General features: G+C 51.0%; 3 protein-coding genes across 3 annotated transcripts; 1 reads left to right on the top strand and 2 right to left on the bottom strand.

Moving 5' to 3' along the window:
- Positions 1-469: 469 nt before the first annotated feature.
- ACO1O0_001562 (uncharacterized protein) lies at positions 470-751 on the top strand (the record flags this gene model as incomplete). The annotated part of the gene is made up of 2 exons (XM_083191046.1): positions 470-484; positions 551-751. 2 exons carry the CDS (start codon positions 470-472, stop codon positions 749-751), a joined length of 216 nt encoding a protein of 71 aa, XP_083052260.1.
- Positions 752-3,623: 2,872 nt separating this feature from the next.
- ACO1O0_001561 (POT family-domain-containing protein) lies at positions 3,624-5,497 on the bottom strand (the record flags this gene model as incomplete). The annotated part of the gene is made up of 7 exons (XM_083191045.1): positions 3,624-3,874; positions 3,947-4,061; positions 4,168-4,417; positions 4,479-4,577; positions 4,645-4,936; positions 5,017-5,092; positions 5,357-5,497. 7 exons carry the CDS (start codon positions 5,495-5,497, stop codon positions 3,624-3,626), a joined length of 1,224 nt encoding a protein of 407 aa, XP_083052259.1.
- A 7,934-nt stretch (positions 5,498-13,431) lies between these two features.
- ACO1O0_001560 (S9 family peptidase) lies at positions 13,432-15,477 on the bottom strand (the record flags this gene model as incomplete). Its single annotated transcript, XM_083191044.1, has 1 exon — positions 13,432-15,477. The coding sequence occupies one exon, from the start codon at positions 15,475-15,477 to the stop codon at positions 13,432-13,434; it is 2,046 nt and encodes a 681-aa protein (XP_083052258.1).
- Positions 15,478-15,706: the final 229 nt, after the last annotated feature.

The raw sequence follows: 15,706 nt of genomic DNA, 5'->3' as shown, positions 1-15,706 counted from the left end.
ATGGCTACATCATCTGCGACAAGATCGGGTGCTTCAACCCAGACGAGCACCAGCAGTGTTGCAAAAACGCCTGTAGGTCTTTTTATTTTTGTGCCCTAGGTGTCGTACTGGAAGATTGATGGTCTTTAACTGACGGTTCTTCTAGTCCAATGCACGAGCAAGTCGGATGATTGCTGTGACGAGCTTGTTCGTTTCCCTGTTACCGACGAACCATGATCGTGCAAGATGAAGACGCTGATCTTGATATCATAGGGCGGTACGGGAGTAATTGGTTCGTCCGGCGCCCCAGTTGCGCCGACAGCTCAGCCTACATCGACTGGCGAAGGGTGGTATTGCACAGCAGACGAAGACCCAGAGGATTGTTGCCAGAAGGGCGGCAAAGAGACTCACTGGTGCGGCGGCGAGTTTCTTAACGCGCGGTGCTTCAATGCAAAACTCCAGCAGTGTTGCACTGATGGCACCGTCTGCGATGACTCGGACTGCTGTGAGAACTTATTTGTGAGTCGAGATGTCACCCTCCTGGAAGACGCGACTACTGACCCCATGGAAGAGTCTGTCCACAACCAAACCGTGGCTGGCAGAGGAGACGGAGGAGTCAAAGACGATTTCGACCGACGTTGATGAAGCTGCATCGACAACAGCCGAGTCTGCACCCGCATCGTCGACCTCAGACGATGCGGCATCGCTGCTCAAGATTGACGGTGGCCTCGTGACCATTGGTCTATCAATTCTGGGCTTCATTCTATTCTAAATCCACAAGTAATGGACTAGACACGATGTCCATGGTTTGGATATTAGACGACCGGTATATGATATAACAGAAATATTAAATACTATCTAAGCAGAAACAAGCAACTTAGAAAGTCAATTATCGCCATGGAGTGGGCACGTGAATATCAATATTCAATGTGGACCGTAAGTTACCTACTCGGTCAGCCTCCAGCTTGGACTTATTAATTTACTGGAAAAAGGAGGAGGCTTATTCAGATCCCAATCACAGATATCAGAGCGCTGATAATATCACGGCTGTTGTTGTCCTCGGGCACACCCGAAAAGCTAATCAGAAATTGGCTATGGATAGAAAGTGAAACGTTTTTATATTGAGTTGTTGGGGTAAAATGTGTAGTAAACCCTTGGTCTTTATGCTGGAGGAGTAAGAGCTGTCGATGTTATCATGCTATTAGCCCATTTCTTTCGTCAATTACGAACTTGTCTGATCTTCTACTAGGTATTCATTTGGAACGCAGAGTCTGATTGATTGGAGATTGTCGAATTTTAAATTTTAAGGAACGTGCGCATGTATCTCCAGTGTTGAGCGCCCTTCCCGCTCTACCGCGGTAGCTGCTGTATATTCATGTCGCCGTACGTGGTGGCTAGTACTCCGTAGTAGTAGTATAATAATTCAGTTCCCATGGACCTCGCGTAATTATAAGATAGTACTCGTGGGGTCGCTGCTTACGTACTATTGGTATGTCAACGCCCCACGCACGCCTGGGCGACGCCTCGTGCGCTTTATGTTTACGTTCTTCTGATGGTGACCTTATGGCAGCTAGCCGCCCTCAATGTCCATATATCCTTCACAAGGTGTCATACATCGCGCACAATCCACCCGAGAAATACCCATGGGGCGTCCCTGCCACATAAAACCCGCCCTAGGTGGACACACCCACACTGTGATCTTCTTACATGGCCGCGACAGCAACTGTGAGGAGTTTGCCAGCGAGTTGTTCGAAAGCGAGGCCAGTCGGCCCGCGGATGGAGCACGAACCATCCCCGACCTGCTCCCAACTATTCGTTGGGTCTTTCCAGGAGCAGCTGAGCTTCACTCCGACCGATTTGATACCCCGTTGTCCCAGTGGTTTGATATGTGGTCGACCGAAAATCCAAACGAGAGAAGCGAGATTCAGCATAGCGGCCTGAAAGAAAGCGTCGTCGAGATACTTGAAATCATTCGTCATGAAGAAACCCTCGTTCCTCGGAGCAAAATATTTCTCGGCGGCATCAGCCAAGGATTTGCTACAGCGCTGACGACGTTCTTTGCGGTCGGCCAGGCTCTAGCCGGGCTCGTCGGGTTCTGCAGTTGAATGCCCTTGCTTGGCGATCTGGAGCTGGCCATCACTGGCCAAACAGCGTCGGAAAATGTCAGGCAGATGCATTCGGCATATTTTGGAAAACACCTGGAACGTGTCAATCCATCTCAGGTATCTGGCACCGATATCTTTCTCGCCCATGCAAAGGATGATGATGTGGTCCCCTATCAACACGGGATGGCATTGAAGGAAACTCTTACCCGCCTGGGACACAATGTGGACTGGCACTTGTATGAAGATGGGGGGCACTGGATCAATGAGCCTCAGGGAGTCGATGATCTTGTCGGTTTTCTACGACCTCGCGTGGGATAGCCTAGCTAAGTGTAATAACCTGAAGAAATCCGTCTTCGTCGTCGAGTGTGTATGTGAGTATCCAGGACCCTTCTATATATGCATACTCATCCTGAGTTGGCACATACAGAGTACTACCTCCCCTCTTTTGCCGTCTCCTACGTCTCGGAACACGTTGGGCTTCTACACCGATGACAACTCAAGTTTTCCACTATTATTAGGGAAAGGACTGAGCGAGGATGGCGGCGACAACTCCCGAGGTTCTCAAATTGCGAGGATTCCTGCTGGGAGGCCTCTGTCAATGTCACGGTCCTCTTCTCTGGTGTCAAGCAAGGGGTTCAGTGCTGGTGCGGCAGATTCGTCACCAGACGGGCGTCTCGGGACTAGGTGGACTGCAAAACTCTATGCAGTACGGACGCTAGAGAGATCTGTGGCGGAAAGGAACATATTAATGTTTTTAACCCGTCACTATACATGGGTGCGATGATTCAAGAACAACCACAAACGTACCTACCCCAACATCGCAGGTTACTGAGGATGGTGTTGTGGACGAGGGCACACAAAATTTGGGAGCTATGGAATCCCGCGCGTCGTTCAGAGGTTAAATCTAACTAGATGTCGTATACAGTGATTTCGGACGTCAAAAACTTTAGGAGTGTGAAATTGACACAAGATTTCGCTTGGAACTACCCCTGCATATATTAGCGGGCAAGTAGGTTCTTAGAGGATCTGCGTCACATCGATGTAGAGACTAACCAACATATCAAGGTCGCCTTAGTACCACTCTAGTACCACTCTAGTACCATAAGGCGCATCTATCTCAAACTCGGCTGGCTCTGAAGTGACCGAGATGGACGCCCAGACTGATCATTTACATTTTTGGGACAATTTCTGGTTCTCAAGTTCAAGTTTCAACAAGATATAAAACCACTCGCGAACCCGCTGAATAGACACATGGCAGAGGTGAAGGCCGGAAAAGACAAAATTATATTGCATTATAATCTTTTCCTCGGGTAAAAGCACACATAGAATGCACATCCCGCCACAAATCCGACGATGCCAAGAGACCCGTACATCCACACCAGGTAAGGGTCCTGCGACACAGCACTCAGTGCAATACAAATAGCCGCAGCAACACCGATGGTGAGCCAAAATAAGGCTGAGACAACAGAACGAAGACTGTTGAAAGGCATTAGCATTGGTTCGTAGCAGACGGTGGTGAAGAAGTAAAGTATGCGATACTCACTTCTTGGGGGCCTTCGTAAAGGCTAGCTCTAGGCCCGTGATGATGACAAAAGCTTCTGAGAACGCCACGAGAACATAGCTAGGGGCCTGGATCCAGACGTGTAGGCTCTGGGGCGGGGATTTGTATATGTAGTGTTGTAGGACAGAGGCGTAGACCATGGATAGTGAGGCAAAGATGAAGCCCATGAAGATGCGGGTGACGGGATCGAAGTCAATCTTGTACTTTCGCAGCAATGGGTATACAATAACTGAGAGAATCCAAATGTCAGCCTTTCATTCATGGAGTAACTAGGCAATAGTTGGGAGGTGAAGCGACATACTGTCCAAGAAGGGAATAAAGATGCAAAGAGCGATTGGATCCAAATTCTGCAACAGGTCGTTCGGCGTGCCGTGGAGGGCCATCTGGCCAGCCTGTGAGATGAGATTGTTCCACATCTGGTTCCAGCAGATAAAATAGAACGGGAAGAAGAGAAACATCTTTGTGTGTCTATGTTAGACTTACGTGTCGAGATTCAACGGCATTTGGCAATGGCTCACGCACCTTGCAGCTTCGTAGGCCGCTCTGGACTTCGCCTACGTACTCGTCCGTATACCTATCCTTGCTAGCCAGTGGATAATTGTCCTGGCGGTTATGCTCCTGAAGCATGGATGGCTTTGCATTGGCGAAGCCCCGTTCTTGGATAGCAATCCTAATAGTGCGAACGGCATCGAGGATAGCCGAGCCCATGGGTGGAACCTTGATGTACATATTCCTGCCCAGGACGAATATCGACACGGACAGGATAATAGCACTATGAATAGAGAGCGTCAGATTTGACACTTGTTCAAGTGCCCTATCAATGGAGTACTCACATCAATGGCACCAGGTACGCTAGCCAGAAAGAATGATGGGCTTCCACTGTGACCGTAATCAGCGGAGACAGTGCTCCAATGTTAACGACCCAGTAGAACCTATAACGATCATCTTTGATTTAGCTTCATATCTTCAGATTTCAAAAGCAAATATACCGTCACTCACCACATAAATAATCGCCCGACGGTAAGCTCAGGATCGACTATGACTTGCTCGCCCGACTTGAGCGTCTTGATCGCCGGCCTCGAGTTGGCGTATTGCTCAGCACACATTGGTGTAACATTGGCCTTGATGCCTCCCGTACCCAGGCCGATGGTGATCATGGCGGTGACCAGACCCCCAAGGCCGGCACCGTTTTGTATGGCCATCGGAGTGGATGTGGCGACGAGGATAATAAGGCCGACGATGTAGATGGTGGAGGCCAATAGTATGGCCTTGAACTTGCCGAGGTATTGGTCTGAAACGCCATTGTTAACATGTTCATTCCATTGAATTGACTGTAGAGATGGGATGAATGCTGTGAGCGACTGGACATACCTGCCACTATAGCACCGATGACGGTGGAGGCATAAGCCCAGAACTTGAAAAAGTTGCCGAGCGCCGTAGCTACGGCCTGTCCCTTGCCAAGGGCGCCGGGGAGACCTGACCCAGGGTTATACGGGTTGCTGCAAGTTGAAAAGTGTCAGTGGTAACTTTTTCAAATCGGAATGCTTGGCCTCAAGCCGCAGTAGACTGACTTGATGTAGTTTTGAATTGGCCCACTGAGGCCAAAGTAAGTAAATCGTTCCCCCAGCTAGTTGCCCCGACAGTTAGCACGATTGAACGACTTGTCACATTATGATGCCTGGAATCAAATGGGAGAGGATGGGTAACGTACCTCGACGACAAGAATCAGTAGTGCCAGCTTTGGCATCTTGTCAGGTACGCGCCGGAGGACAGTTGGTTGCGAGTCGGTGGGCTTGACATCCTCTGCGATATCGGCGGCATCTTTGCCCGAACTCTCCCATTTGGCGTCCATGGTTCGCCCGACTATGACCCAGCTGGCGGTAAGGATAAGCTGAGATGTTAATGGAGAGTCTGCCCAAATGTCGGCATGGGAGACCCAGGTAGCCTTTTAAATGAATCCGACCGCATGTTATGCACGTGGGGAGCCACGATGCTACCCGGGGCATTAGCGTTCTGGGACCAAGGGGGGCCAGGACACGAGCGATAACGCGGGGATAGCACCCAAGCTGCTGATTCGTGGCGTTCGACTCCGCCTATCGGCCGTGATAACGGTGGGGGAGACGAGAGATCGCCCGACAAAGAACGCCGCCAATCAAAGGCGACGCCGCCGCCAGCTTTGGACCCGTACCCTGGAGGAGACTCCGAAGTCCGAACGTCATGATCAATAATATTTGGTTCGTGATAGTCAGCATATGGATATTATTTCCCTTTTCCCATTCTTTTGGGAGTTGGTTTGGCCAGTATTCTTTCCTACATCTTCCAGGACACAGACACAATTCGCCAGTCATCACCACAACACCTACAATGCCCACCTCATACACACCATTAGCCCAACAGGGTCGCCTTGCCATCCACGAAGGCGACTATCCAGGTCTCGATTCAGGCTGGATCAACCTCTGGAACAATCATGGTGGCGGTGACATGATCAGGGCGGACGAAGTTACCATCGAAGAGTATCGCAAATCCCCGTCAACGTTCGGTTTCTCCTATCCGACCTGGGCAGGTACAGCCCCTCCTTTCTCGAGCCCCAAGCAGTGTGCCGGTATTGGGTTGGATTCGCTGATACTTGTGCAGGTCCAGAAGTGCCACAGGTAGAAGATATTCGAATCCCGGTGTCGAACCCAGACGGTCAGATTAGTATCCGGATCTACTCGCCTGCAGGACCGGGGCCCTTCCCAGTTCATCTGAACTTTCATGGTGGTACGAGTCCTATAATACAAGATCCCCCTTTACTTCTTCTCACGAGCATCGACTGATACGGAAAAGGTGGCTGGGTTCTCGGAAGTCTCGAGTCTGAGGCGGCCTGGTGCCGGCACATGTGCAACAAGGCCAATGTAAAAGTCATTGACGTCGACTACCGCATGGGCCCAGAGTATAAGTTTCCAGTCGCGATATACGACTGTTGGGAAGCGGTTAAATGGGTAACTTCTCTTTTGCTCACCCACGTATGGGCCGAGTCCCTGGCTGATCATCGATGTAGACCATCAGCAACGCCAAAACCATTCATATCGACCCTCAGAGCGTCTCATTCGGAGGCCTCTCTGCTGGAGGGCAGATGTCAGCTGTGCTGGCTCATTTTGCACGCGACGAGGGCATAGAAATCAAACTCCAACTGATGGTCGTCCCCGCGACCGATATGCGGTACTGTAGCCCTAATATCACGGTGCTCGATGCTCAAAATTGCCCTTACGAAAGCGCAAGAATGTTCCAGAATCTTCCTTGGAGCCCAGTTGGCCGGGAGCAATGGTTCCTCAAGTACTGGCTCGGAGAAGATGCGGGTAAGTTTATACGCACAACTATGTCAGCGGTCTATTTCGGACGGATGTTAACGGGGAGTGACCGCAGATGAGCAAGAACGCATTTTGAACGACTGGATCTGCACGCCAATGCTGGCCCCAAATTTTAACAATTTGCCTCGTGCTCATGTCATCACGGCTGAGTTTGACCTGGAGAGGGATGAGGGAGAAGCGTACGGGAAGAAGATGCGAGAGGCTGGGAATCACGTAACCATGAAGCGTTATGCGGGGATGCCACATGCCTTTGCGCATTACAATCATCCAGAGAGAGGCCTGCCAAAAAGCTTTGAATACATAGAAGATACAGCGCGGTTATTGAAATCTGTCCATTACGGAGGATATCAATAGCCGAAAAAATTCCAACCAATCACCCCTGGGGGAGATACGCTGAAGGGCGACAAATGAGTCCATGGTTATCGGCCTTTATCTGTTTACTACAGAATGTAACGATGGCTCGACGCAAGGACTGCAGTCCGAGGAGATGCTGCAGTTTAAAAGGTCTTTAGAGGTGAGCTGCCTTCAGAGGACCCCAAGGCGTTCGCGTTCGTCGTTGGCATGAAATAATTAAGGGGGAGGGGGTAGTCATCAACTCCCAACGCTGAGCTCTGGCCCATAGGTTTGAGGCGGTACGGACCGGGTATCAACTAGCGTAAGACATGGAGTTGGAGGTGGAACAACATCTCCGCAGCAATAGAAGGCAGGCATAGGCGAGTAAAGGAGGCCTTTTCATGTCCCCAGAGACGCATGTACGGCAGTCTGGACGTGATGGTCCAGGCAAAACACGTTCTCCAATCCACGCCAGAAGATCGAGTCGATTCGTAAGAGTCCCAGACGCAAAATGGGAAGTGCGCTGGCCTTCATTCTCAGCTCTCTTCGAACAGCTTGTAACAAGTTGATCCATTCCAACGCCTCACCCTCAGTCGAAGACGAAACAACCCCTGAGAGCAGAGCATAGCAGAGTGTTGAAACAGCTGTTGGGCACCACGGAGGCCAGAATCCATGGGTCGAATTGGGGTTCAAGTCTTTTATCAAGGTCATGAACTGGTATGCGCAGGCTCTCATTTCATTACGCAGGTTTTGGGTGGATGAACCGTCGCTGGGAACGCAAGCGTCCTGTTTGATATTGCTGGCGCAAAGAAAAGGTCTCATGGCAGCGCGAAGAATCAGTAGACGGACGTAGTGGTATCCCAGCTGTTGTAGCGTGCCCTGCATACTGCCTTGGCCTGTGTCTGTGCCCCCAGGAGCTGGTATTGATTGCAGGAGCTGCTTTGCCACAACTATGGCATGTTGAGGATCTCGTGCAATGTCTTGAGACGCACGAAGCGAGCTGCTGGGATTAGCTTTTGTCATCCTAGAGATCCAGACAAACTTACAAAAAGTTTGCCAAAACAGAGTCAAGGACCACTGAGAGAGACGAAGAGTACATCAGGTCGTCCCAAGAAACGTCATCCATATTTGTACCAACCCTGTCTGAAAATTTGACTGTGGTGACAAGCCAATTTTCCCCGTGGAGTTGTCGAGGACGGCCAAGGCTCGCCGCCATCCACTTATCAATGACAAATATGAGGAAAGACAACCTCCGTCTCAAAGCGACTTGCCACATAGGAGCTTTCCATTGTCCCGCATCCAAATGAAGGCCCAAATTCACTGCCGTTGATATCAAAAGTCCCATTAACGACCACTTGTAAGGTGTCTCGGAGACGAGAGGATTAGAAAGAGGTCGGATGACGAGTAGGACTAAAGTCTGCACCGCATTTAGGTCAGGGGAGTGTAGGTCTGGCCATAATGATGAGTTGATGAGCAGAGAGAGATCCGCATAAGGAGGAGTGTCATATGCAAGGTCGATGCAGAGCTGTTCGTCATACACGCTGAAGGGGAATGAAACGACATATATGGCGGCTAATAGGTGCACTGGGGCGGACCCGGGATTGGGCATAGCCTGCGCTGAGAAGATTGGGAATTGAGGGGCGATAAACTTGTGAAAAAGTGAGATGAGCCTCGCCCCCGTATGAGCAGGTACCTTCTCCTCCAGGGCGACTCTTAACTGGTCATGTGATACGTCTGTGTGGCCCGCATCTTCTCTACTCTTAGCATACAGAGCAGGGTTGGAAGTGAGAAAATGAACAGGTTGGGGCTCGGACTGGACCGAGTGAATATCCAGATGCTTAAAGTGAAAGATGCCATGGTCGTCTGTGTTATATCTTTGTAGGAGATACGGGTCCATATCGCCGCTGAGGCCGAGAACCTGCGGACGGGCGCCATCGGTATAGTCCAGGGTTTGGGTGCAACGGTGGGAATCCGTCGATTGGTCATACCACGTCGGGCATTGCGTCTGCTGACTCGTTGAAGGGCTCGAGGCCTGTATGAACTGAAAGTCGGGTAGGTCCAAGTCTATGTCTAGGCCCGACAAGAAATTGATGGAGCCATCATACCCCGATTGCCCAACAGCATGATTCTCATTCGGAAGCTGCTGGGTAAATAGGCCACCAGGGCTGCGGACAGGTAGCCCCGTGTGCTGTATCGGTGATTGTGCGTCTTGGTTCGCTTCGACGCTTGGTGAGCTAGGGCTATCCAGCGCCTCGGACCTTTTCCTAGGTGGTGCCTCCTGGAGAAAGGTACACTCTCGGTTGTTGAGAGTACACGACCGGCAAGGAGGTGATTGATCAATACGACAGGCTGTTTTTCGCGAGCGACAAAAGTCGCATGGGCGTTGGCGTTTGCTCATATACTTACGCATCATGAACGGAATGGGTATCTAACACTGACTCTGACTCTGAGGCGCCGAGGCTGCTCATTTGGATCGCACCATGAAGCCGCTCCATTGAAGCCACGTGAGTAGTCACGTGATAGCGCCTCTACTTAGCCCCTTTTACGAGCTGCCTAAGTTTTGCTAATGATATTAGATAATTTCTAATAGGCGCTAATGATTTTGCTAATTTGTCTCTCTATCTCGATCTTATCAGGTTAATTCTAACTAAAAAAGGTCCGTGGCATTTGCACTTACATTACTATTAGTACTGGCAATCAGTACATTGCGCGAGCGTAATCGCCCATTCTCCCTAACAGAGGGCCGGCAGACGGCGGCACAACCCTGTCGTGGCGCTCATGGCAACCACGACGGTTATAGATTTTTATTCAGGGACGAACTTAAGCGTTAGATTTAGCCCATACGATATGGCTATTTCTTGGATTGTTGAGTCTTGCGTTGGAGCCGACTTGGAACCCTAAAATAGGAAGGAGGAAGGTGGGGTGCGAGGGTTGGTAACGCGCGGGGAACGCTACCTTAGTCACAGCCAGCATTCACCAACCTTGAGCTCCAGTCACTTGTCCTGCCCTCGATCTATCTCCTTCCTCATGCCGACTACCTTTGATCACAGCTGGCGACACAATGAATGAAGATGGGGATTTTCTAGCTGACAAGGAGGAGGACTATGCTCCTCCCGTCAGAAGAGTAAAGCAAGCCTGTAACAATTGTCGGTATGTGAAAGCGAGACCTGAGTCCCAGCCACCCCGAGCGATTCTTTCACCCCCCCAAATAATTAAGACAATCGTCAATCATGGCGCTCCTTGTGGCTCACAAATAGATCTCAAGTCGCAAAAAAGCCCGCTGTCCAGGTGAAAAGCCGCAATGCTCCCTTTGTAAGCGGCTGCGCCAGCGTTGCCTTTACACAGACAACAACACCATTTCACACAAGCGGCAAGTTTGTCCTAGCGACGAATCTGCCATTCATAAGCACAATTCTCTCAAGGTGTATCTATATCTATCCTACCCAAGCTTGCTCCAGCCTCTAAGCTCTCTGCTAACGTATGTGGCAGCAGTCGAAACGGTTTACCGCTATCGAGAAAAGGCTGGAAGAGCTGGCGGCTGCGCTCAAGTATGGCCTCCGTCAATACAACTACCGCGGTTAATGGAGCACAATGAGTGGACTAATGCCATGGAAAAGACAAACCGAAAAGTCCAACTCCGGAGTGGACGTGTGCACCGGAGTGTCGAATGCGCCGGCTGGCAATTGCCACTCCTCCTTCTCCTCCGTTTCCCCAACGCCCGGCCATAGTCAAATGCGGTGCCATGATGCGCAGGGGCAAGAGACAAGCCGAATATCCCTCTCGCTTTCAACAGAAAGCCCACTGAGGTACCCAGCGCAGTTCAACCCCTGCCACGACCGAGCACTGTAGAAAAATACTCATATTTTGTGCTCCACTAGCTCACAGTTACCCCCAGAGCAACAGCTCCCGGACGAAGTTCAAATGGAAGGTGTGATACTCTACTTTGAGAATTTTCACAATCAGCCTTATCCCCTCCTATCACGCCTGAGCAGTTGTATTCCGCAATCTGTAGCTGAGCTTCCCCCTCCGATCGTCCGGTACCCCATGCTAGCTCTGAGTCTACGCACTTCGAGTCACCCTTTTGTGGAAAGCAGAGAGCTTCAGAAAAAGCTGGTAAGAAATCTGTCCGAGGCTGCCTGGCAGCTCCTTACACAGGCGTACTCGAGGATGGATATAGGGATATCTTATTTCCAAGGCCTTTGCCTCTTGGCGCAGGTTGACTTTGCAGGTGAGTAGCTACCTGTGGGAATTGAGGAATATGATATGATTGTATTTGGATCTTTTGGGCTAGACCTTTGACGGGCTAACTTCTTGTGTTATTTAGACGGGAGGGCCATACGAGCACAGTCTCAGGTCGCTCTTGCGATAAGACTTGCCCAAGCCAGGGGCATGCTAGGAATAGAGCCCTCTACACAGCCTGGCCATAAAAGGACTCTTGATGAACAAGCTATTGTGTGGACATTATTCATGTTGGATCGCGTTTTCATCGGTAGGACTGTTGCCTCCGCCACAGTCCCAGCATCATCCTATCAACTGTTTCTCTTCCAGGATGGCCCGCAGCTACCCGTCCCGAAAACGGATTCCAGGCCGTTCTCATTGCAAACGCCCCTCCATGAAAGGCGTGGCCACGTCGCTAGCATTTTGGCGGCAAACGTTGAGATTCTCGGAATCTGGGAGCGAGTGGCCGCGATTTGCTTTCAAGTGACTGCAGATACCGGTACGCCATTCTGGAAAGATAACTCGTCTCTATCTCAGACGCTCTCCAATCTCTTAGAATTTGAGCTAAGTAGGCCCCCCCCCTTTTTTTTTTCCTTCGGTCTTAGTCCTATATAAAATACTATAATTAACGTCAAATGTAGACTTTTACCCCCACCGATACACCAGCGTCGGACCTCCTCAGCGCGCTTTACGTGAGCCAGCCACGCGTCCTTACTTCGTGGCCTGGTCGTTTTCTCAAATCCTTTATTCCGCTATTCATTGCCTCCTGTAAGATATATAAATATATCTCTTTGGCTTGCCGTACTTTGATTGACAAAACGAATGACTTGCACAGGCACCATCCGTTCATCATCTTCGTCAAATCCCGCGACGCCCGTGACACGGTCCCCTTGACCGTGCTTCAGAAATCATACCATAACGCCGTCATCCACTCAACATGGGTCCTGAGGCTCATATCCGAAATTGAGGGGGCTGGAATGATCATCCATGATCCATTCGTTGGATATCTCGCGGCCATTGCTGCGACGGTCCAGCTTGAGCTTAGTATTGACACCCGCACTAAGGCTGCTGGGTTGGCCCGTCGACGGTTCAAGGAGGCCTGTCATTTTGTTCGCAGGCTTGCCAAGCAATGGCCCAATATGCAAAATACGGTAAGAGGCAAAACTAGTCGGGGAATAAACCATCCGCATCTACCCCTACTCCAAATCTAATCGTGTAAATGTTCCCGCTGATGCATGGTATTGCATTACAGGCCAACATTCTCGACAAACTTTCTGTACGGATCAACTATCGGCAGACTATGAGCCTCGCTGGAAGCAAATATGATGGTGCTATCCCCTCCGTGGATTCACGGCCCATCACTGTTGACCAAGAGGACATGACTCTCTTTTGGACCTTGCTAGATTATACGGCCATAACATGCTCCTCCGAAATAAAAAACCAGCCGGTATTCGAAAGAGAAGAGTTGAAAGACTCCCCAAATGGCTCGAGGACACCACAACCTGGTGGGCGGAGCGATAGTGCATGGCCACAGGAGGCCCCAGGCGAATTTGACACTGGGAAGTTTTGGAGCAGCGATACGGATTCAGGGAGTCACTCTCCAACTGGCGGCGCACTAAGTAACTCTCTAGATCCAATGCTGAGCTGGGATCTCTATCAAGGGTTTGATAGTGATTGGTCACTACTAGGTTTGCCCTGGGAGGCGTACGTATCGGCTGACGGGTGGTACGCTCCGGGGTGATGCGGGCGTTATCTGGGTGGGCGAAGGAAGATTGAGGGCCCTGTACAGTCGGAATAGCATGTAATGATATAACTATTTTATCTTGAGAGCTTTGAAGGGAAAGCAATATGGTCTCAACGACCCATTCCTGTCGACTCCCCATCGCTAAGCCGGCATGTGCTTCTGGAACCATGATACCATCCTGCAGCAATAATCAATTACGGCGGGAAATTTGCGCACCCCATGCCCTTCTCCCGGATACTGGACAATGACGGACTCAATTCCATGCTCTAGAAGCGAATTGTGGAACTGCACCGCCTGTGAGGCCGGAGTGCACTGGTCCTCCGTGCCCACAAGTTGTAGAAGTGGTGTAGAGCACGCCTGAACGTGTCGGAGAGGACTTCGGCGAGTGTACTCGCCCTCGAGTGCGTAAGGGTTGTCCTGGAGCAAGATCTTGTCAAATGCAGGGATGTTGCTGGTGGTATGCTGAGAGAGCCAGTCTGTACAGGGTGCAATGGCTACCGAGGCTGCGAATCGTTTGGTCTGCGTGATGATCCAGGCGGACATGAAGCCCCCGTAGCTGCCGCCCGTCACGCCGAGTCGGCTGGGATCAACCACGCCCCTTTCCACCAGCGCATCAATGCCAGACAGCAAGTCCCCCATATCATCACCGCCCATATCCCCTTGTACCTTGTGGGCGAAGTCATCCCCCCGTCCCCTGGACCCACGAGGGTTGGCGCTCAGAACAGCATAACCACGAGAGACCAATAGTGGCACCCATGGGAACTTGAGCTGCCATGCGTTTGTAAAGGCCCACACTGGCCCTCCGTGGACATGGAGCACAAGAGGGTGAGGCTCTTTCTTTTCAGATTTTGGTAGGCACAAGTAGCCCTGGATCTCAGTACCATCAGGGGCGGACCACGAAACCTCCTCGGCCGATCCGCAGATCGATCTCAGATACTTGGCCCCATCGTGATCTAGGGATGCAAGAGTCTCATATCCAGAGGTGTCCCGGACCAGACCTATCTCGGGGTACCTCGTCCAGCTTGAACGAGCCACAGCAAAGGAGCCATTTACCAGTTGGCTTGCTTGGGGGTACCGCGCGCCTAAGCCATCGGGAGTCGTCCAGGTCACGTTGAATGTATTTGTTTTGGTGTCGATCCGCCCCGACACCGCGTGCAGGCTCCGAAGCCCAACAAAAAACAGATTCTGCTCGTCGATCCAGGACATCTGGCTCACATCGATACCTCCCGTCTCGACTCTGGTAGATAAATGGGACGCGACGTCGATCAAGACAGGCGTTCCTGCCACGATCCCCCGATCGCTGAAAAGTCCATCAATTACCGCTATGCGAGAACCCGATGGGGTCGCAGAGGGTATTCCTAGTTGGAAGGAGCCACGATAGATGGTTTCACTTTGCCGCGTCTTTATATCAACCACATCAATCGTGGTCTTGTACCATGATGATTCGGAAGGGTCATGGGAGGCAATTGCAGCGATATGCCCTGGCCCGCACCACGTAGCCTCCCAGACATTGACACCAGAAGGAGACACTAGGTTGAGATCTCCCTCGGCCACGTCATAAACAAAAATCGTCCGCCATACATTCTTTTGCGTATCTGGTTCGACATGCGGCATCCAAGCAGGGAGCTGGCTGTCATCGGTCGGATTCAAGGTGCCGGATCCGGAGCCGCCAGCTTGGTCCGCTCCTTGGCCTGCCGCGCCGATGAGGATGTGGCCTCCTGACGGCGACCAGGCAGCATATTCTGCTGTCAGCCCTTGAGGTAGGTGAACTGGCTTCGCTTCGCCCAATTGACCTGACGAGAGAAGAAACAGGTGGAATATACCCGAACTGGCGCGATCGGATATGAATGCAATCGTCTGGCTATCGGGAGACCACTTGGGTTGCATATCATTGTTGGGTCCATTGGTGATAATATTCGTCTTGCCTGTGTTGACCTCTGTTACGCAAATACGTTTCTGGGCGACACCTTCAAGCTTCGTCCAGATAGATCCGGTGAAAATAACCGTTTGCCCATCCGGGGATAATTCGACATCGCTAGCGTCACTGATCTTACCAAATGCTGGACTGTGTAGGTCGTGAAAGTGCTTGCCGAGGTCGCGAAATAGGCTGCTGTCTCGTATATCGCGCTGATTTCCTTTGATCAGCTCGGGGACAGATTTATCATCGGCTCCAGTTAGAAGCAGCATATCTAGCATTTTCGTAGGCTAGCTATGTTAAGAAAACGACGTATGAATTTAATACTTATCGGAAAGTAGATGCGATATTATATCTATATATATATTTATTATTAACCCCCGCCTTCCGTCTCCCGTCTTCCGCTTCTTATATTCCGGTTTCCGTCTTCCGGTTTCCGTCTTCCGGCCCTTATTCCGTAACCCCTGCCTCCCGCGCCCTACCTTTTAAGCCTTCTTTTCG

Source organism: Amphichorda felina (assembly GCF_050947745.1).
Source record: "Amphichorda felina strain 45539 chromosome Unknown scaffold_2, whole genome shotgun sequence".
Lineage (NCBI taxonomy): Eukaryota > Fungi > Ascomycota > Sordariomycetes > Hypocreales > Bionectriaceae > Amphichorda > Amphichorda felina.
The sequence above is the reverse complement of the archived record's forward strand: the minus strand, read 5'-3'. Positions and strand labels throughout refer to the sequence as shown.